This window comes from Vipera ursinii, assembly GCF_947247035.1.
Source record: "Vipera ursinii genome assembly, chromosome: 4".
In the NCBI taxonomy this organism is placed as follows: domain Eukaryota; kingdom Metazoa; phylum Chordata; class Lepidosauria; order Squamata; family Viperidae; genus Vipera; species Vipera ursinii.
The window spans coordinates 56,834,769-56,858,125 of NC_139514.1; the positions used below are offsets into that span (position 1 = coordinate 56,834,769).

Here is a 23,357-nt window from a genome sequence, read left to right on the forward strand (position 1 = left end):
CATAAAAAGGAGAGTTTTTAGTAGATTAAATTAAATACTGTCCCTTTACTGGTATGTGTTTAGCTATTAATTGTTCTCAGATCTGCTAATCATGCAATATTTACATAGTGTGCTTTTGTTTGACTGATTGATTATATTAATTTACTCAAAAATGATGGTTGATGCCACCTGTAGGTAGTTGATACTCTTCATAATAAATGATTTCAGCAGGAGTTAGACACCTGAATATTTCTTACAGAAACCAATGGGCTCAACGAGTATGCCATTTATTTTTCAATGAACATGGAATGAAGCAAATGTAAATTTAAAAGTAGTATTCAGAAGGCAATATTGCATGCAATTTGTTTGTATGAGGTGGGTGTGGACTTCTATAACTACTTAATACTTCTTGCAAATGAAATAGAAACCCAGAAACATTTAGGCTGGTGTAGTCAGCTCATGATGTAAATTATCCTTTACAAAGATCTATAAAGAAACAGATTTGGAAAAGTCCAAAGCTATCCCGTTCAATCCTTACACAAAGATCTAAAGGGTTCCTTATCACTATCCCTATTTTCTAGTCACTTGCTCTTAAAATCCAGACTGCAATCAGCAGAGAACATGACTAATAAAATGGCTTTGCAAAACAGCTGGCTCCTAATGAGCCAACTCAGCCAAGTAAGTTATATAGTCTACTGTATGTGGATTGGAAACTATATCCATATTACGGTACCTGTTTACTTACCCTCTGTAATATTGTCAAAAAGTGAAAGAACGTGGATTGACTTTCTCTCCCATGGAGACAATAGCTGATATATCCATATATTAGGGCTGTTCTAACACAATCAATAAAACAAATAATCCAATAGCTACAATTACAAACTCACACATTTTCTCTTATTTTTAGAAATACTTATTTCAATTATTAACATATCACATGGGTACAATAAGGCCACATCAGGTGCAATAACACACTTTAAGCAGTTAATTTAAATTTACAGTTAATTTAAAGCCAAGCAATACTGGAACATTTTTCAACAAGCTTTCGCTTACAGATTCTTGATCATAGAAATGTTTGAGATCTGCACGCCATTTTACTCTCCTCTTTAGCAATCCGTTTACACGTTGGGGTGCACATATGAAGCATATCCAGATAGTTGTTTCTTTTATTTCTTCTGCACACCCAGCATAAACAAGCGTATCCACACATTCTTCACAAAAGCATCTAAATAAATTTAAAAATAAAATTGTTTAAAGGCACAAAGTATTATTTTCCTGTTTGAGCTGAGCCTCACTGGATTCTGTTAAATAGATTGGCCTTTTTATAACATAGATAGATTACCGTACTTGTCCCAAGAAGTGCTATGAAAATACTTTTGAGATATTTTGTATGTTTCACTATGCAAGAATATACAAAAGGCTCTTGAAAGCTATAACAAAACTTTATGTAAATTTGGTATACAATTCAGTATGGCGGAAGTCAGAGAGGAAGCACACGAACTAAATCCCAGTATACTTTGCCACTGAATGTGTTGATAGGGGTTCCTAAACTCATAGTTCAGGAATATGTAGAGATATAGTTTTTTTTTATCTGTGTTAGAGTTACTAACTGCCAAGAAAAGTGACCTGAGTAGGGAATAGTCTTAGTAATAGCCTTAACTGCAAAGATCAGTCAATGGGTTTTTTTGCATGATGGTTCCTTCCATATAAGGAAGAGCACCACCTTCTATTTCATATCACTTTGCTGTCAAAGAAGCACATCCAGCAAAATAGATTAATATTATGATATGCATGGAAAAACAACAAAAATCAGAATAAAATGGAGGTTTCATGAAGTTAGTTTGGTTAACTGGATAGGACTGCAGCAATTAAGGTGGAATATTAACCATCTCTTATAGTAATGGTAATAGTAAATTATTACTACTGCTATCATGCCCAACTTTTCATTTAGTCATTTCAATGATTTTTATAAATACATGCACCATCAAGTAAAAGTAAAAGAATGTTTCATCACCCCCTCCCATTTAAAGTCTCACTGCAAGGCAAAGACTTCTTCAGCTTCACATTTTGTAGCATTTTAAAGTTTCATTTGTAGCGTTTGGATATTGCTCACTTGTGACATGCTGAATGATCACACATTATTAGAGATTTGCCCCAGCAACAGATGGTACAGTCAGCTTGGTACCCATCATCATCACACAGGAAGAATCTTTCCAAAAACCTTTCCTTAAAAAAAGAAAAAGGACATAAAACATACTTCATAATACTATTTTAATTCATAATACCATTTACATAATAATAATAGCAACAACAATAATAGCAATAATAATGATAATGATGATGGAGTTGGAAGGGATCTTGGAGGTCTTCTAGTCCAATCCCCTGCTCAGGCAGGAAACCCTATCACTGAAAGCCAAAGACTTCTTAAGCTTCACATTTTGTAGCATTTTAAACTTTCATTTGTAGCGTTTGGATATTACTCACTTGTGACATACTGAATGATCACACATTATTAGAGATTTGTCCCAGTAGCAGATGTATGAACTTAATGTATGAATTTAATTCATAATATTGTTTACTCTTACTTCACACATGCACATGCTTCATGCTAGTCATACAATAACACTTTAAAATACTGTAGGCTAAAATTATTGTTTTATTTTATAAATAGGAAGTGAAGTTTGAATATAGTTTATTTAGAAATACTCCTGGGGTTGTTAGGCATTTCCAGTGATGCTGTAAATGACTACTGTACTAATACTAAATAAGTATTACCAATAATGCCAATATCTCTGATCATTCCCACTAACTTCTTCTATTGCTACTTCAGTTAGCATCTACAAGACATGGATTTTAGGCTTATTTTCAAGGAACACTCATTGCTTCTCAGCCATATTGCTTTTTTGACCCAGGATCAAGATATAAAATTGGGTATCATCAGGATTCCAATAACACCTAATCCTGTGTTGATCGATGAATTCTCCCAGTAGATTCATCTTTACAGCAGGTTGGAGAAAGCCCTAAACCCTGTGGCTTCTGAAATTTCAGGGGCCTGAGGTGCAATGTTTCACTTCCTTCCATGTTGACTTAAATGCCCCCTCAAAAACGAGGAGAAATGCGCAGTACAGTGCCCCCCCCACCCTAGTGTGAGTCCTGAAGAATATCGTGGTTAATGGTATCAAAAGAGAGAAAGAGAAAGAATACTGAAGGAGAATATTAGAGGTCAGTTGAAAGCCTGTAATCCAAATACACTGTCCCAAGGTAACTAAAAATGTCAGCTTAGCCAAAAAATATTTGAAAGGCCAGGGAATATTGATAAACTAGGAAAAAACATTAGGAGTCAAGTAGAGCTTTAGGAAAGCAAAAGCAACTCCCTAAAAAGAAAACAGTAGTAAAACATTGCCCCTTTCTTCTTTCCAACCCCCTTGGTTTTATAGTCCTGCCTCATTAACTTATGTTTGTACCCCATGATTTAATTGACCTCCCTGGGAATATGACCCAATCAAATATTTGCTGTTGTGTCTACCCAATTAAATACCTTGTTCAATCACACATATATTCTAATGTACATAAGTCTGTAATCCCACATGCCTTTAACCCTTTCTTTGCCTCTAATTTGTGGTTCAGTATTATGGTATCTTGGTCTCTGGGTTAAATGAACCCCATTAAGGGAAAAATTTCCTTCAAATTGTCCTATATTTTCTTTTACATGCCTGAGTTCTTAATTTTTCAGATAAAATGAAGCATTAAAACAAAGCAGAACAAATGAACAAAACAGAACTGTAGTGGCTTAATGTCAGAGTTAAATTATAACACAGCTTAGTTTTGAGTTAAGACTCTGTAGGATTGCTCAGAGCCTGATTTCAGTCAGAGCTCTACTTTGTCTGGAAAAGTAAACAACAGTTCTACTCACTAAGGCAGGGATCCTGACCTGCAAGTTTTGAACAGCGTGCAAGGACCATACACAAAAAATTGTGGGGAAAAAATTGTGCTATTTCCACTTCATTTAAGTGAAATTACATTTATTTATTTATTTAATTTGTTTGGTATCCATCTCGCACGAAGTGATTCTGGATGGCTTACAACATAAAACCACACAAACACAAATATCTGTAACAATACAAATACTAATTATGACTAAAAGATGGAGGGGGAGGGAAGCAGGATGTGCAGGGGGGGAAGTGGTATCTGCTATTGGTCTATCAACCACCTCCAGCATGGAACTTCCCCATTGGGGGCCCCAAGCCAACCTGCAGAACTGGGTCTTCAGGCCCTTATGGAAGGTCAGGAGGGTGGGAGCAGACCTCACCCCAGAGGGCAAGATGTTCTAAAGAGTAGAAGCCATGGCAAAAAACCCACTTCTACTAGACACCACCAGCTGGAATTTACTTACTATCAAACATAGGATTGCTTAATCTCCAGTTAATCACATTAAACACCACAGTAGCAAAAACAATTTTTGAAGGCTTTTGGAGGATTTCTGCAGTCTCTGGGTCTCAGACAGTGCATCTCTGAGCCGCAGACGAAAGTAGCTTCTCTGCCATGGCTAGTAATTCTTACAATCCAGGGCCAGCAGATTCACTCTGTTGGATGAAGGGGTACCGCTTAAGCTAAAAGAACAGAAGTAGAAGTGATCATGTTTGTCAGCTACTCACTGAACAAGGAGCACACATTCCTCCATGGAATAAAGGATGTTGTGTGTGAATCTCAAACCCTCCACAGCATATACAGATATCTTCAGACAAACAAAACAGAACAAAATCAGGAAGACTTAACTTTAGTAATCATTGCCATAGATTTCTATGATTTGATAACGGGAGTTGGCATTTTATAGGACACACTCATGAAGATTGGATTAAGAAGTAGAACATCAATCTTTTAAAAAAGAAAGATGTGTGTATGAAAAAGAGGTAAAAATGCAAGGCTGCTTGAATATGGTCCTTGTATAATCTTAAGAGCAAATATAAATGTACCGGTATTTCTACCCAGTGGGACTACAGCTTTCCCTGTTATATCTTTTGCTGTAATGACCTACAAAGAGTATTTTTTTTACAAAAATGACTAATTAAATAGGCATTGCACTGTATTAATTTATTTAGAATCTAGGTGGAAGAAGGGCTGGTCCTCTATACAGGGCTCAGAACTACAATTCTAGAAGCTGTAATCATAAAAAATCTTTTGGAAGCCATTTGACTGAGGATGGATACCCTATTAACAGCAATTCATGAAAATAGAGTAATAACGAAAACAACTGCATCAATAGTTAAAAACATTAATATCTCACCTTCAATATGCCTCTCATTATATTTCACTTCATGGGCAATATTTTCTACAGAAAAAAGAATGGGCACTTTTCACATAGAGCTTTTTAATTAGTTTCCACTTGAATTAGTCTCTAATTCAGTGTAAAATATATATTGGATAGAATGTCTGTTAATTATTTTCTCTACATTCAGTACAATAGCACATTTTTTTTAAGGTTCTAAGTGAAGAGGACCTTTCGGAACACAGGACAAATTAACTCATACTCCCCACCATTAAAGTGCAGAATGATAATAACAACACAATGAAGATTTTGTCATTTGTCTTCTACAGTCACCCCATAACAGATACTTTTTTTAAAATTCCATTTATATCCCGCCCTTCTCCGAAGACTCAGGGCGGCTTACAAGCTTAGCAGTAGCCTTCATTCTATGTATATGCCTGCTTATTAGGGCTTTCACACACACCCCCAAGCGGCATTATTACAAAGTCAGCTTAATTGCCCCCAGCAATCTGGGTCCTCATTTTACCTACCTCGGAAGGATGGAAGGCTGAGTCAACCTTGAGCCTGGTGGGACTCGAACCTGCACTAATTGCAGGCAGCTGGTGTTACTTAAGGAGGCATCAGCCCACTCCTCCACCAAGGCTCTTTTTAACTATTTCTCACAGTTTCTTCCCATTGGTCAAAAGCTTTTTCTGCTTCATATTGTGCTACACAGGTAGTCCTTGTTCAGCAACTGTTTCATATAGCAACTGTTTGCAATTATAAGAATGATGAAAAAGTAACTTTGCAACCAATTGTCAGATTTGCAGCATTAGTAAGTCTGTAAAGCAAAGCTAAACTGAAGTAAGATCATAAGCAGAGTTGTGGTTTCACTTAGCGATTGCTTCACTTAATTACCATGTTGCCAGTTCCAGTTGTGGTTGCTAAACAAAGACTACCTGTAATGCAAAATTGCAGTCAATGTACTCAGCGCCCATGGATGCAAAGTTTAGTCGCTATTCAAGGTACACCGAGCAGAAGAAATGCTCATTCATCCTGGGAAAAACAAAATGAGATATTACCTTTGCTTAACTTAAAGGTGCTTATTTCTTCCACAGAACTTGTAGAAATCTCAAGAGGAGAACTGTAGCTCTCTACTGATGCAGCTAAAAGTATAATGAGGGAAAAGAAATTTCTTACATTATGTAGTAATTTAAGTAAGATATGTCCTGCATATCTTACTTAAAGCACTGTTGGTTGTGAGTATGAAAAAAAACTTTTAGAATTAAGTTGAATTTCAGATCAAACTCAGAAGTTACACCTGTAATAGGCTCCAAGAGCCAGAATTCCCAGCCAAAAGGCCTAATGTTTATGCTGTATGGGAAATCACATTGGAGAAGCCTGATAAAAATAATCAATTTATTTGAACTTTAGCAATCAATCCACTTTATTCCTCCTGGCAACATGTTTGAACTTGGAGAGGTTTCGGGAATACCTTCTTCCAGAAAATGTAGTGGAAGCATATCACAATTATGCCTGAAAGTTATCAATGTAGAGAAATAATAATATGAGTGAATCCTTCAGCCATTTTTTTGAGCTAATTCTATAACTCTATACCAATATGTCCACATCATGGGCAGCAATGTGTGCCAGTCATTGTTTTATAGGTTATACGGTGAACTTTCCAAACTATCATCCTCTAGATTTGTTGGATTACAACTCTAATAAAAAAAATAAACAGATTGTGATGTCTGGGGATGATGGAAGTTATAGTCTAGTTCAGTATTTCTTAATCTTGGCAACTTTTAAGATGTGTGGACTTCAACTCCCAGAATTTTGGGACTTGAAGTCCACACATCTTAAAGTTGCCAAGATTGAGAAACATTGGCTCATCTAGGAGTCATCAAACTGAGAAAAGCTCAGATACTCCAATGCAGTTCATTATCAATTTCAGTTGCTATCCAAAGCAGGGAAGTAGCCACATTTTCCTATAGGATGGTGCACCTGCAAGAATTTAGAGCTGTCTCTAGGTTACAGAGAGGTGAAAAGTTTCTGCTACTCTCCAGTAAATACTACCGGCTCTGTCAAATGTGCTTTCTTCACCATACTTTGAATTATTTAACCAAATTATGGCAATATGATGGGCTATGTGACAAAACCCCACCTAATTTACCATCTGCTACTAAAGCTATGATCCAAGGGCATGAGGTTGTTCACAAGATCAGGGGAGGCGAGGCCAACCCCTCCCTTTTTCCCAGAGTAGCTGGCAGAGCTACTAGAAGTGTGTGTTTCTCACCACTGCAGCACTGATGCTATTTCTGTGACAAGGAGATGTGAGAAAGAGGCCTTAGCTTTGTTAGATTAACTGCCAACACCAGTTCCAACAGTACTGGGGAAGAGAGCGTATAGCTCTGATAACATATGAGAGCAATTCGGAAATAAACCTCCGTTTGGTTATCAATGACAGAGACTCACAGATGCAGAACTTTTATTATACACATTAGAAAACTACAACATTACTTTTTGACATAATCACCATTCAAATTGAAGCACTTGTCATCACGTCTTACAAGGTTTGAAATTCCTTAGTAGTAGTCAATTGGTCCCAAGACTGCGCTATGTGGGGGTGATCAAAAACATCCCAACGGAACTGCTTCAAAAGTTGTTGGGTGCATTTAGCGGTGTGCAGGCGAGCATTATCGTGAACCAACACCACATCGGAAGTGGCCCCATGGAAAATCCTGCTAAATGTGAAGATGCCAAAGGAGTTCTGCTAGTGAAGTTCATGGAGCGTGGTTCGACCATCAAATCAGAAGTCTACTGTGAAACTTTATGAAAACTCAGATGAGCCATCCATAACAAGTGTCAGGGCATGACTTCTGGTATGGAGTTGGTTCACGATAATGCTCACCTGCACACCGCTAGATGCACCCAAGAACTTTTGAAGTGGTTCTGTTGGGATGTTTTTGATCACTACCACCCCCCATAGCCCAGATTTGGCACCGAGTGACTACTAAGGAATTTCAAACCTTGTAAGACGTTATGACAAGTGCCTCAATTTGAATGGCGATTATGTCGAAAAGTAATGTAATGTTGTAGTTTTCTAATGTGTATAATAAAAGTTCTGTATCTGTGAGTGTCTGACATTGATAACCAAATGGAGGTTTATTTCCGAATTGGCCTCGTATATAGGGAGCATTACTGAAAGAGGAAGAGATGATCGTACTAATGCACAGAGTTCTTGTTTAGAGTTAAAAAAACCCTCTCTCTGTACAGTAAGTTATTACTCAAGTTCTAAACAACAACAAAAGAGTTATTTCAACAAGAACTAGACATTACTAACACCATCAATACTATCTCATAGTTATTCACACTTAAGCCCATTTCAGATAGGGAGTGAAGAAACAATCTCCCCTCCACATTCCAGTTTTTTATGATTGCTGGAAAAAGAAGGTATAGATTCCAAAATTCAGGTGGTGATGTAAGTGTGCCTGCATTCAGCTGCCACAAAGCCCATAAATATTTCTGGCTAGATTGTGTGGATATTTCTGGCTTAATACAACCACTGCTGCCAGGGATGATGTCTGGAAGTCATAGGCTGCACCAAACATGGAAGGGCAAGAATTTCCCATTTCTTATTTATCTTCTGCTCGTGTCACCTCTTAGTGTCTATCTTCCATCACAACTTTTAAATCCTGCTTGGAAAAAGTCATTACTTGTGTTTGGCCCAAGCGGACTGGCAGGAGATGTTCCTTCCAGTGAACTGACAGAGATGATCTCAGGAAAACTATCCTCAAATGTCAAAGCTGAAAGAGAAAGGAAACGGGGGGGGGGGGGGAAAGGAACATTCATAAAGGCACCCCAAAAAATTATTTATATGGTTATTTATAAGTTTAGAAGACTGCTCAAGTTCAAGGAGACTCCAGGGCGGTTATATACTTCAAAACAAAACAAAACAAAAAGAATGAAAAAAAGAGAGGTATAGCTGGATAAGATCAACAAATACCTTACAATAACTCATAAAAGAGCACGAGGAGCTCAACAAAAGCCTTATCCACGGGCCTGAAAGCAAGATTTGTGGTCCCCTTGTATGTTAGCTCATGCAAAAGATAATAATCTAGTAGTATTAGCGGACCACCAGGTGAACAAGGGCAAGAATAGTCACTCAGAAGGCCAATCTTTGGGCAGGATTAACATAAGTGGCATAAGCAAATTACAGGAGGTAGCAGGGATTTTTTTGTCATAGAACGCTCCGGCACCTTTTTTGGATGGAACCTTGTAGGGTAAGCAAGGCGGGTTGTATGACATGCGTGAGTTCCGGCACCTTTTTCTTTTACAAAAATAGCACTGGGAGGTAGTAAAGTCTTTGCACTGGATGGATTACTCTGCACTGGTTAGACAGCATGAGAAGTACTGTGTCTAGTTCTTGGCACTTGAAAAGGGACGTGGAGAAACAGGAGGAAATGTCAGAAGAGCACTCCAGGGGCATGTTAAGGGATCTGAAACCAAGCTCTGTGAGGAACTTTTGTGCTAAGGCTGCAAAAAAGAAAGAAAGAAAGAAAGAAAGAAAGAAAGAAAGAAAGAAAGAAAGAAAGAAAGAAAGAAAGAAAGAAAGAAAGAAAGAAAGAAAAGAGAAAAGAAAGAGAAAGATGATAGGGGTTTATATTAATTTATTCATAAATGTTTGGTCAAAGGCCAAAATTAAATTAAAAAAAAAACACAACACTTTTTTGGAAGCTTAGTAAAACAAGGAACCAAATTCTAACAGGAAAGCCAGCTAGGTGACTTTGGGCCAATCATTTTCTCTCAGCCCAACTCACCTCACACTGCAGTGGTGAGGGAAAAGGAGGAGGAAGGAGTACCGTGTATGTTTGCCACCTTGAGTCAAAAATAATAAAGGTGGGATATAAACAAATAAATTAACAGGTTAAAGAGTTGAAAACCAAAGAAACTAAATGTTTTTCCCCTTATGTACAGTATATAAATACTGATCTATATATATATATATATATATCAAAAGGAAGTCACATCACAGTGCCAAAAGCGTAGGAGTGTTCTTTTCTGAAACCGAGAGCAGAAGAAGAACCCAAGTCAAAATGAAATACATTTGAATATCAGGCAGTGCTTCCTGATAATGAGAGCTGTGGAACAGGCTGCTAAAAAAAAGCTACAGCCTCCCTTCCCTGGGGTTTTTCCCCTGGGTGACATTTTCCTGGATTCCAGCACTGAGAAGGGTTGGGCTGGTGAATCTGTTCAGTTCACCCCCTTCTATGAGAACTTTGAGCTATTTCTAAACCTTTCCTTGACCTAAAACAGGGGTAGGCAACCTCGGCTCTTTTATGACTCATGGACTTCAACTCCCAGAATTCCTGAGCCAGCATAGCTGGCTCAGGAATTCTGGGAGTTGAAGTCCATGAGTCATAAAAGAGCCGAGGTTGCCTACCCCTGACCTAAAACAAGCATTGCCTTAACAGGGATTATGGCGCTCCCTAACAAGCAGGTTTACACCGGCTTTCTGTGGTATTTTTAGGAAAGATTTTGTCTGGATTTGTGGCATCGCTATATTTTCCCTGGGCCTCCGGGGAAGGGAGGGGACGAAATAGAGAAGCGCCGCCCCCCCCTCCCGCCCCCGGGAAACCTTTGGACTCAGCTGCCTCCGAGAAGCTGGACGTATCTTCGGGCTCGCTCTCGGTGTCCACTACGATGGCCGCCATCTGGTCTTGAGCCATGCGTGAAGGCAGCAAACTCAACTCCCTCGGCCCCAGAGAGCAAGGCCCTTCCGACGGCGCCTACTGGCCAGAGAGGCGCGATTTAGCAGGATGCGAGGCGCGTGTTTGGGAGAGAAAAGCTACCTAGCGGTTCTCGGGAGCGCGTCGCGCGTGAAAACAAGACAAAAAGGAAATTCTGGCCGAAAAGACCCTTCGGCTTCGAAGTGCAATAGAGGAACTTTGTTAACGGGATTGTTAAGGAAGTCTTAAGTAAAATCTGCCCGGGTTTGAACCAGATCTGGGCGCAGCACGAGGCTTCGTGGGAAGAAGCCAAGAGGCCGGGCAGGAGGAAAAGGAAAGGAGTACGGGAGGGGCAGCTTTAGACTTCGATTTTCTCTGGGCACCCGAAGACCTTACGCCAGAGGTCTTCAAACTCGGCCCTTTTATGACTCGTGGACTTCAACTCCCAGAATTCCTCAGCCAGCATGCCTGGCTGAGGTATTCTGGGAGTTGAAGTCCACGAGTCATAAAAAGGCCGAGTTTGAAGACCCCTGCCTTACGCAGTCACTCTCTTTGGCCATGTTGGCTTGTAATTCTGGGAGCTTCAAACTCAACGCATGTGGAGGAAAGGTTATAGCAACCCTACTGTTAATTTCTAGCACCAAACCAATAGAAATCAGAAGGAGAAAGTATTAAAGTACACTTTAAAAACGTTCTATAGCACAGATAAAAAATGTGATCCCATGCAGCATTTTTCCCTAACCTGATTTCCCCTCCCCATATACTGTGGTATGAATCCTCTTTTCTGCCTGCTGGGAAAAAATATGTCCTAGTACCGGTAGCAGAGAGCACCTGGTGTTGTCCAGACTGAGAAAGATACAAATACAAGAGGATGGAAATACCAGAATATAGAATGGCAGATTTCCCCCCCTCTCAATTGGTACTCTTATTTGTTTGTTTTAAAGTAGGTGGCATATGACTTTAAACCATCTTAATTTCATTGGTGTTTCCTGGCCCAAATATTAGGATGTCAAATGAATGTCCCCCTGGGACCCCCAATTTGGCACACAGGGGTGACGTTATCCACAAATACTCCCAGATTTCTTGTTCCATCTGAGTAAGTTGCAATTTTGCAACTTAGTAAAAAGGAAAAAAAGGGGGTGGGGGTGGGGGTTTAGGATGCTGCAAAGCAAAGTATCAACTCTTTTTGTCTTCTTTATTTTCCGGGATGTCTTGGATTTCTATAAACTTTTTTTTTTAAGAAAACAAATAATAAGTTGATGCTGTCCATTGTTAAGTCTGGAGTTGTATTCATTTGCTTAGAAAAGTAGACAAAGATAAGCAGGTTAATAAGGCATATAGGCATCAAGAAGTGATGGAGATGTCATTTTATAAACTGATCCTTTGAAACTGACAATGTCTTCATTTAGTGAAGTGTGATCCTTCTGCCCCAAATTCATCAGAGTGCCCTCAGCTGTTGTTAAGATTCCCATCACCCCCCCCAAGATTAAGAACTCTTGATCTACCTATTTTCCAGCGTATAAGACGACTGGGTGTATAAGACGACACCCTACATTTCCTGTTAAATTACAGGGTTTGGGCTATACTCGCCGTATAAAACTACCCCTCTTCCAACGCACACCAAATAAAAATTAAAAAACATCAGATTTGATTTTAATATGGTAATTTTAATTCAAATGCTTATGACATGCAGGTACTTAGTAGGAAAACTGTCACTTATAAACATAAGGCTGTTTGTCATCAAACATGTAAACATAAAACAGTGCAAGTGGATTAAACTTTTCCTAATTCACTCTAAAGCTTTCCCTGCACAGACCAAATGGGAGATCCGCTCCAGGTTTTCCAGCCAGCCCGCCCAGTTCCTGAGTCAAATGTGTCCTTAGAGCTAAGTGGCTGATCTGGCTGCTGCATTCCCCACCTGCCTTTCAAGTTGGGATAGACTGCAGCTGCTCTTCAACTTTAGAAGGAAAGACGCCCAGACCCCAGCCTGTAAAAAATCACAGACTGCAGCTTCTTCTCCAATTGGTCCCGCTTTCCCTGCGCAGACCAAATGGGAGATCTGCTCCAGGTTTTCCAGCCAGCCCTGTCCCTAAAGTTTCAGCACCCGGCATATAAGATGACCCCTGACTTTTGAGAAGATTTTCATGGGTTAAAAAGTCGTCATACGCCAGAAAATATGGTATTATAATTGTCATTCTGAAATTGAGAGATGCAAAAAGTATACTTGTCTTCCCTCTAGTGTCACACTGTGACAATACCTATTTGTAACAAAGAGCTAAGGATACTCCTTTCTCTTATCAGTCTGATTGTACCCAGCCAATAATTGCGCTAAACATTCTTTGCAAGAAGACTATGGGAACTTATAGTTATTACAATGCTACTTCTATACATGTATGAATCGCCCTGAAATGATGCAGTTGATTCTATATTCTTTTGCTTAGGGTTTTTCAGAACATTTCAAATTGGGTATATGCAAATTAAGTATATGAAAATCAGCCTTTATTTGTTTTGAGCCAGAGATCTGAGATGTCATATAAGTATTATAGCTTGGCAATTTCTGTAATATAAATATCTACCTGCCTGACTGTATTCTGATATATTTCGGGGTTCTGGAATAACAGTGTAAAAATCAAGGCTGCTTAACAATTATCTTCTAATATCTGCCTCAAATCTGTACTTGAAAAACTAAATTCTCAATTAATTTATGTTGAGAAAGAGATTGGAGGAAACAGCAAGAAAGAGAAAAATATTTGCAGCAACATTTTTATTTGGTATTCCTAAAATATTTTTTTATGTGTATAGAAAGGAAGCAATGGCAATTATGATTCCAAGTTGGCCTTAACTTGAGTTAACCTGGATTTTTATTCCCAGAACCTTAGTATCAGAAAAAATCTTGGGCATTGCCATTGTAAAAAAGAAATTACTTTTTCTCCGTAGAAAAAAACATAACAATTTCATAGCTGTTAGAAGGACAAGAGAAGTGACAATGTGGTGGGTCAGGTACGGCAAGCACATTTTCCCAAGCCCTGCTTGTGTAGGTAACTCATATTATCATGGCCCCGCATGTAACAGTGTCTTTCAAATGCTAGTAATGATTGTAAAAATATGTTGATTATATAGGCTTCACTGCAAGGAATAATCCCTGAGTGGATTTCATACAGTAGATAATATTTTACTATTTTTTTTCCTTTTCACCGCAGCCCCAGTGTTACAAACTATGCTGAACTGGATATCGCAAATTTTCTCAATCTCCTGACAGATGGGGCCAAAGCAGCAAGTGGAGAGAGAAAGACCAGCAGAAGGACCACTTGTGCCTTGGTGTTATCAACAGCGTGTGTAAAAATCTTTGGTGTAAAACTATTGAAGTTTACAAGTAGCCCTTTCTCAACCAAGGAAGGTCTTGTCTTGGTTTTTGTTTTTTTAACTTGCCTTGACTGTGTGTAAGTCATATTTTTATCTCTTTGTTGGAAAGTACTCTGTACTGGGTTTATTTCATGTCTTAACTTGGTTCTTATCTCTTTTGGACTGATTTTGCTTTTGAGTTCACTGGAATTCATCCAAAGTTATTGTCACTTGTGACTGGAGTGATGTGGCTTTGGTACATTCCTGATTAACAGAACAACAACAACAACAAAATGGGTAATCATGTCTGATGGAACTATTGAACTGGATTAAAAAGACTGGGAGGTCTAGTGGTGGACGTGATTTCCAATTTTTTCTATTAGTTTATCAAAATATAAAATAGAAAAATGAAAATAGCGAAAATGTTAGGGAGGAAAAAGGGAAGAGGAAAAAGTGTAGGATAAAAGAGGAAAAAGAAAGAAAAGCATTGACTTTTGACTCTTTTTAGTGCAGAACCCTAACCCTTTAAAGAAGATTAATGTGGCATTTTACACACAAATTCCATAACCTGCCAATAGATGGTGTTAAAGTACTAATAATGCTATCTTAGCTTTCCCTGGCGCTTATGGTTTCATTTAGCTGCCTGGAGAAAGATCTGGTTCACTTAACAAGCTTCTATCAGGAGGAAGGGCTCAAGTAGCAGTTGCAAATCTCATTTTCCCTTTTACTGTAGTTGTCCTTTTGTTTCTATACTATAGGTAAAGGTAAAGGTTCCCCCGCACATGCGTAATAGTCGTTTCCAACTCTAGGGGTTTCAAAGCCGAAGAGACAGCGCATGTCCGAGGACGTCTCCATGGTCATGTGGCCGGCATGACTAGACGCCAAAGGCGCACAGAACACTGTTACCTTCCCACCATAGTGGTCCCTATTTTTCTACTTGCATTTTGTCGTGCTTTCGAACTGCTAGGTTGGCAGAAGCTGGGACGAGTAACAGGCGCTCACTCTGTTACGCGGCACTCGGGATTCAACCTGCCAAACTGCCGACCTTCTGATCGACAAGCTCAGCATCCTAACCCACTGAGCCACCGCGATATACTATAACCCTTCTCTAAAAGAAGAGCACACTCAAAGTGTCAATTTTATAGAGGTTTTCTCTTGCACCTCATTAAATTCAAACAGTACGATCAGATGTTTCCAGAGATTTAAAAACTTTTAATCTTGGGTGTTTTAACAATGGCTGCAAATGAATCATGGATTAGTACACAAATGGCTACACCAGCACATTCAAAGCATGATCTCATTTAGATCCAGACATGGCAATTACATCATGCTACAAACTGTGTTAAGTGTTCCCATAGGATGCTGGGCAGAGCTGTTTCTTTCTCTTGCTTGTACTTTGAAAAGGACAGTTCAGGCTTACAATTGTGTTAGTCTAGACAGTCAATGTTTTCTTAACCCATAAAGTAGACAAGAAACCATGCAAAGCCAACGGACCCTATTGAAACTCTGGCAGGGAACCTACAACTAGAATTCCAGCCATGCTAAAATGATTGTGAACAAATGAACAAACATTTGGATAAATCAATTATTATTGTTTAAGAAATTTATATGGATTGATGAAGATTGGGGAATTTCAAAGCTGAATTTGTTTATGAATGTTAAGAATGACTTCTTATATGCCTGCACACCTACAAGTATGTACAAGATATTACTGGAAATTCTGCAAGTATCATATTAATGGTATTTTTAAATTATAGCCAACTCTACTGCCTGTTTTTTCAGTACCCAAACTCGATAGCCTCACTAGTGTCATTTCCAAGACAGAAGCATCCTTAGGTCAACTACATAAGAAACCTCAGCTTGTCTTCAGGTTTGTGATTCCTGAGCAAGTGAGGATAATCAAGACAAAACACACTAGGAGATTTTGAATGAAATGCAAATCTTTCTTCCCCAGCCAGATGCCATCCAAAAGACAACTTTTATGCAATTCTTAGCCAGTTCCCATCATCCTGCCTACTTCTAATATACATATACCTAATAGGTTATCTTTAAGGGCACACAGCTTCAGACCAGAATAAAACCATAACCTGTGGTTTTAAAAATAACTTGTCTAAATAAATAGATTTCAAGTGGCAGCTTATGAGAGGCTGTAGTTGAAAAGCCAACTTACTACTTTATATCTAAAGTGGATGCTTTCATTTCCCCCCCTCCATTCAGTTATTGCAGAGGAAAAAAGAAGAGAGGACGGAACGTGAACTACTAGGGAGTAGTGGCTACTAGGGATTATTTAGAATTGAATGGATTTTATTGGCAGTATTTTAGTTGAACTAGTTTTAATAGGTAAAAGGTAAAGGTTCCCCCACACATGCGTGCTAGTCATTTCCGACTCATCTCCGCTTCAAAGCCAAAGAGCCAGCACTCGTCCAAGGACATCTCCGTGGTCATGTGGCCGGCATGACTAGACACCAAAGGCGCACGGAACGCTGTTACCTTCCCACCGTAGTGGTCCCTATTGTTCTACTTGCATTTTAATGTGCTTTCGAACTGCTAGGTTGGCAGAAGCTGGGACGAGTAACAGGCGCTCACTCTGTTATGCGGCACTCGGGATTCGGCCCGCCAAACTGCCGACTATCTGACCGACAAGCTCAGCGTCCTAACCCACTGAGCCACTGCATCCCTGTAGTTTTATTATTAAACCCATTTTTGCAGGTTAATTCCTAGTTTAGTTACTAGATTTGTGGAACATGTCCTATCATGTCAATAGGCAACAATCAATGATCAAGTATCTATATTTTTAAAAAGTATTACCAATGATTACCTCCATAATTTACCTCTTTTGGTCACCTGTGACAGAATTGTTCTGGTCAGAATCTTCTATAGATGGGGTTAACATTAAATTCACTAAAGCTGGAATTGACGGTATTTTCTTCTTTCCTTTATCATTGTAACATAAAGGACTAAAAGAGGATGTCACTATGATTCTTATTTTACAGACGCAAAGAAATGGAACAAAAACCCAGATCACTGAAGGAATGTATAGTTAAGCTGTGATTTTAATGGCAACCTCTCAGATCCAAAAAACAATGGCCTCACTGGAAGATATGGTCTCATTTCTTTTTGAAGTGGATGTTTTACTGTATATTGTTATGCACACTCTACCTCTTTAAATGGCGATGCTTACTGAGGCATTCACAGCATCTGGGTTTCTCTGCATGCAAACAACCTGGATATAGTCTGTATAATAGTTCTTTTAGTTAATATATTTGAGCAAAGTATACTGAAAGGACATACTGTATTTCCACATGAGCTGCTATGTTTATGGTGGTTCCTTCACATCTTCATATTTCTTATGTAATGTATCATGAAGTCCAGTCCTCACAATTCATTCTACTTTAGTTGTATTCAAATTCTTTATTGCCTTTGTGTAACCCTTTCTGGGTTATGATCTCACTGCTAACCTTGCTGTGGATTGTTGACACTCAAAACAACTACCAGCCATCTCATCTATTACAACAGGGTTTTTCACCAGTGGTACGGGTACCACCTGTGGTACATTGGCACCTGGCAGGTGGTACACGACCATCCTAGAAAAGTGGTAGCGGGGGAGGGGAATGAGCTGAACCGGTGGCGGCACTGCATAAGCCTGAGCAAGAGATGGCTGGAGCTGCAGGGCTGTCAGGGCTCAGCGGAAATGCTAGCATCAGCACCAGGCTCCAGCTGGAGCTCGGGACTGATCCTGGCACTTCTGCTGAGCCCAGAAGAAGCACCAATCAGCTGAAATGTTGCAGCATCTCCAGGGTCTTGTGATTTACATTCAGATGCTTGACAACTGATTCATATTTATGATGGTCACAGTGTACCAGGGTCATGTGAAGTGACCAAAACCTGGTGCAACCACCCAACAGATGGGGGGAATAAAATCCAAACACCCCCCACCCCACCCCCACTGCCAATCCTCAACAGAAATGCTCACAACAATGAAAATCTCAGGAGGAAGAGCTCCGCCAGGCGGGCAGGCAGGTGTCTTGCTCGGCTCTGACTTGGGGGGCACTTTTTTCAGTGCCATTGTAACTTCAAACAGTCACTAGGTGAACTGTTTTAAGTCGAGGACTACCTGTACTTCATCACTTTTTTCCTTTTTTTTTTTTGGTCATCAAGTTTTTGACACCTTGCTAGGCGACTGGTGGTACTTGGATGTTGCCATATCCTAAAAGTGGTACAACGGGTGAAAAGGTTGAAAAGCCCTGTATTAGAAGGCCATACACTTAGCTGCAATAACAGTATATGCCATAGATTCAATATTTATTTATGGTTATTTTAGATGATAGCCATATTTTTTGAACCAAAGACAGTTCCCTGGCAACATAAATGTATGTGCTGTTTTCTTAAATGCATAACTATATAATGATGGCAAATCAGCATGGAATCAAAATGCTGTGCCTCCTGAGTAATATTTTTCTCTCATGATCTTGAAAGCACCATGAATGCAGTTACCATTTTCTTTGCTTATTTTAAACTTGGGTGCTGAGATTTATTCTTAGGCTCATCTAAACCATGCCTAATTCTTACATTACACTACATTACAAAGAGCAACAATGGTTAGAAACAAAAATTACGGCTCCAGAATTCCATTTTTTCTAGTCTGAATATTTTTCTAAAAAGTGTTGGTCATGTATTTATGTTTTCACAGAGGAATACATATAAAACCCATACATTTAGATAACCATTTTCCCCAAAGGAGCAATCAAAATGTAAAATATATTTAAGATATATTGAAAACAACTTCAATTTACTTTTAGAAGCATCCTCTGCCAGCCAGGGTCATTGAATGATGACGGTCTTCTGTCATTTCTCAAGGAAGCTGTTATATTACATGGATGTAACACAGAGATAATAGAAACAATGTTTACACATACCCTTTTGCTTTCCATTTAAGTTGCCGTAGGGCAAATGCTCAAATGTAATTTTTTGAAATTACATTGGAAATGGGAAAAATAAGTCTAAACTGATCTTAGCTTTCTTGAACTACTCCCACTTGTGAGGTTGCGTCCATGTCAGGGCAGGGTAGCTGCTGTTATTTTCCTAATGAAGGTGAATAAATTATAAAATTACTATTTTATAAATTGAAAAACATAAATCTAATAAAACAGCTTCCTTTATCAGTGTTGGAATTGATCTCGTATGCATGCAACACTCAAGCCATAGTCAATAATGTAACACTTTACTGCAACACTTTACTTGCACCAACACTTTAGTGCGAGACCCCTGGATTGCCTATATGCCGCAGTTAGTGTGAATTTTAGACGACAATGACATTGCAGGCAATTTTCCTTTTAAAGCAAATGGCATCTTTTGTAAGGTTAATTTTATTCCTAAGGCTTTCTACTCTTCCTGGTTTGTCTGAGCAATTGTAGGATGATGTTCTGTATGTAATTTTAAAAGAAGTCCAATATTAAATTTTAATTATGGAAATAATTTACTATGCATTGTGTGTTGGAATGGTCTTGGGTGTATTTTACCTAGCATAACTAATGTTCATATCTTTTCCTTGATCCCATTCCCATCATTCATTGTGATGAAATCAATTTGCAAAGCATAAAGGAATTGCAGTAAAAGAAGTGTGTGTCAAGCAAAGCACGAGAAAGGAAATTTAAACATAGCACCCAACTAGATTATTAAATCCATGAAGAATCCTTACGTCAGAATTATCGGATTTTTGAAATGAAACTGGAGTAACGTTCAAGACATGATGGATGTTGCATCTTGGCATCTTGAGAGTGATTGTGGATACTTTCTTATTTGGTTGTTTTTTGTAAATATAGATTCTGTTTACTACATAGGATGTAATAACTTGCGTGTTCTGTAAATGAAATTATATACTATATTTTATAATATTTAATATTTCCCCACAAAATCACATTTTAAAGTTATCTACAATGAAATTATTACACATTCATTTGCAAACTCTGAAAGAGGAAAGAATAGCAAACAAGCCAGAAATCATTTATTCAGCGTTAATACAGAGAGATCAGCCATCTCTAAGCTGTAGCAAGAGGCATCTCATGACTTTAAGGGAAGAGGCATTCCAGCGTGCACCGGATAAAATCACAGAAAAGGCAATTAGCCTTTGCCATAGAGCTTCCTCGGATGATCTGAGCGACAAATCATTCTGTAGCAGCCATTTTAAAACAGAATTTCAGAGTCAGAAACTCAAAAAGACAAGTTATCTGGTTGATTTTTTTTAACCTTATAGTTTTGAACTTTATAACAATATAAATAGGCATAAATGTCCTCATCTTAAGTCCTTTCTTGCATACTAAACTGAATTGATCTGTTATAGCTTTATATGCCGTGGTTTTCCCAGAGAATCCTGGAAACGATCAAAACTAGACACAAATACCTAGAGTTCTGTTAGCGGCCTCTACTTTTCTCTTTATAGAATTATAGCATTTGGGGTTTTCCAGAATGGGTGAAATCTATAGTGATAGCACCCTCCTACCATGGCGCTCTTTCATTGACAGAGTGAGATTAAAAAAAATAAACAGTTAAGTCAATGAATTCCACAGTTAGTGGGAAACATAGCTCAATCATAAATTTGTTTTAACTAATCATAGTTTTAGAATAACTAAAGTTTAAGAATTCAACATACTAAACTGCAGATCTTAAACAAAAGATAATTCCATCTCTCCCTAGCCACAATGAATGAAGAAAACAGAGAACACAATAATAGATAACAACAATAACGTAAAGGTAAAGGTTCCCCCACACATGTGTGCTAGTCATTTCCAACTCTAGGGACCGCTGCTCATCTCTGTTTCAAAGCCGAAGAGACAGCGCTTGTCCAAGGACATCTCCATGGTCATGTGGACGGCATGACTAGACACCAAAGGTGCATGGAACGCTGTTACCTTCCCACCGTAGTGGTCCCTATTTTTCTACTTGCATTTTTACGTGCTTTCGAACTTCTAGGTTGGCAGAAGCTGGGACGAGTAACAGGCACTCACTCTGTTACGCGGCACTCGGGATTCGGCCCGCCAAACTGCTGACCTTCTGATTGATAAGCTCAGCGTCCTAACCCACTGAGCCACTGCGTCCCTTGACAACAATAAGAATAACAATTATTTTTTAGTGAGATGCATAAAGCTTTTGAATGTTATCTTCCTGCCTGAGAAAGAGGGAAAGCTAAACTATTGATCTTTCTTTTCTGTAACTCTTCACTTTCATTTCTATTTTTCTGTTTTTCTTGTCAGCCTAGAACAAAGTACAGTGGAGGAAACGAAAGTTATTTTGGCAAAGTTAATTGCTACATGTTCAAAAACAAAATAACACATCACAGAAAGTGTTTTTGTGAGTTAAAATATATGATTTTTTTCCTCAGCAGTATAGAAATTGGACATTTCATTTGAAAAACCTCTTTGAATGAATTCTCGTTAAAGTAGCCATATCTTTTTTTCAAGCATGCGCCAAAGTGGTTTTAAATGGTTGCTCTGCTCATGCTGTTGTATGTTCCAGAGTACCAATACTAGTTTGCTTTTGAAAATATGCACAGCCTTCCTCTTTACTATTAAGAAATCTTGATGTTTAAGTACTTTTATTTTCTAGGAAGAAATGTTAAAATAACCCCTCAGTAATATATGTGGGTATGTCTCTCTGAAGTTCAGTCCAAAACTACTGATGTAGAATTTGAACTACTAAGTATTCTGTAATGTCTGCCAAATTTTAGGCTTGGTTTTTACACAATTGTGCATTGCCGTATGCATGTCTAAGGTAGAAAAGCTGGGGCCACATGAGGGCAGCAAATGCCTTATCTTGATTACAGAGACCTGAAAGTTTGGATACTCTCAAAAAGTTCCTGTATGAATTTTGGGGGACAGAAAATGCAAAATATTTTTGTCTTTTCTTCCAACTAAGCAAAGCATCTGGGAGAAGTGAGGTGGACTGCTTGTCACCTTGATGGAATTGTTCATGTAACTGGAATTGAGGCAGTTCCACAAACTCATATCATTTTACACTGACTCAGTAAAATACATTTAAGAAAGACTTGATGACCTGATTCTTTCCTTAGGGCCGATTGGAGCTCATAGTGTTTTGTATGTTAATAATTTAGTCCAGTGCAATGTGTTTTTATAGATTATTATTTGTATTCTAATGTTTTTAAATTCTTTGTTAGCCTCCCAGAATCACTTGGTGAGTGGGTAGCCATAAAAATGAAATTAATGAATTAATAAATCAAGTTCAGCATTGTCCAGATGTTACCCTTAAACAAAACTTTTGAAGAAGTCCACTGATTAGTTTACATTAATGTAAGCAAATGTTGCCCTTTAGATCAGGGGTGTGAAACTCGCCGTGTCATGTGACGTGTTGAGACATATCGCAACTTTTTCCCCCTTGCCGAAGGTGGAGTGGGCGCGGCTTCCACGTGACACATCCAGCCCGCAGTTTGACATCCCTGGTTAGATGATTTGATGATTGATGACAATGATGGGTAAATTGCAGTACAAAACATCCAGTTAGTTTTGGCTTACATTCTCTGTATGGAATTTACTTTAGATACATTGGCTTCTTATCTCCAAGTCTGCTGCAACGAAGCAACTAATGCGTAACACCATCTGCTGTTATAATTGGGGCGGGGGGGGGACTTTGCAAAGTGCAAAAGTCTATGAATTTAAATTTCAGTAGTTGGTTTCAGCCCCATAGAACATCTAGCTACCCACATCCAGTGAGTTCCAATAGGATGAATTAGACCACATAGTACCTCCTGATGGTCGACACATTCAGCAAATTTAGTGCATCTATTCAAAATGTCTTCATAAGATTAAAATATGTAAATTGAGTTTTTGAACTATGGAAATAGAACAGAAGCAAAGTATTTTTTTTCATATTATAGCAGAAAAGTTATTTTTCTTCATAATTTCAAAGTTCTTTTTGTTTGAAGCTACTAATAAAAATACCCTTGAGATATGGGTAGGCGTTAATGATTCACGGAAGGAAGAAGTTCAGAGATATTGCAAGTTGATTTTTTAATATGGGAATGTAGCCTTGTTATATTTACTTGGGGGGGA

At 38.6% G+C, this 23,357-nt stretch overlaps 1 protein-coding gene across 1 annotated transcript in view; it reads right to left on the reverse strand.

Annotated features, from left to right (window-relative positions):
* DNMT3L (DNA methyltransferase 3 like) overlaps nucleotides 1-23,357 on the reverse strand; it is a gene marked incomplete at both ends in the record, with an annotated part of 37,863 nt that overhangs the window by 7,655 nt on the left and 6,851 nt on the right. Inside the window, 8 exons of the mRNA XM_083361277.1 lie at nucleotides 725-815; nucleotides 1,033-1,204; nucleotides 2,093-2,205; nucleotides 4,635-4,714; nucleotides 5,264-5,308; nucleotides 6,307-6,381; nucleotides 8,941-9,030; nucleotides 10,863-11,013. Coding sequence (XP_083217403.1) covers nucleotides 725-815; nucleotides 1,033-1,204; nucleotides 2,093-2,205; nucleotides 4,635-4,714; nucleotides 5,264-5,308; nucleotides 6,307-6,381; nucleotides 8,941-9,030; nucleotides 10,863-11,013 — 817 coding nt within the window. The remainder of the gene's footprint in view (nucleotides 1-724; nucleotides 816-1,032; nucleotides 1,205-2,092; nucleotides 2,206-4,634; nucleotides 4,715-5,263; nucleotides 5,309-6,306; nucleotides 6,382-8,940; nucleotides 9,031-10,862; nucleotides 11,014-23,357) is intronic.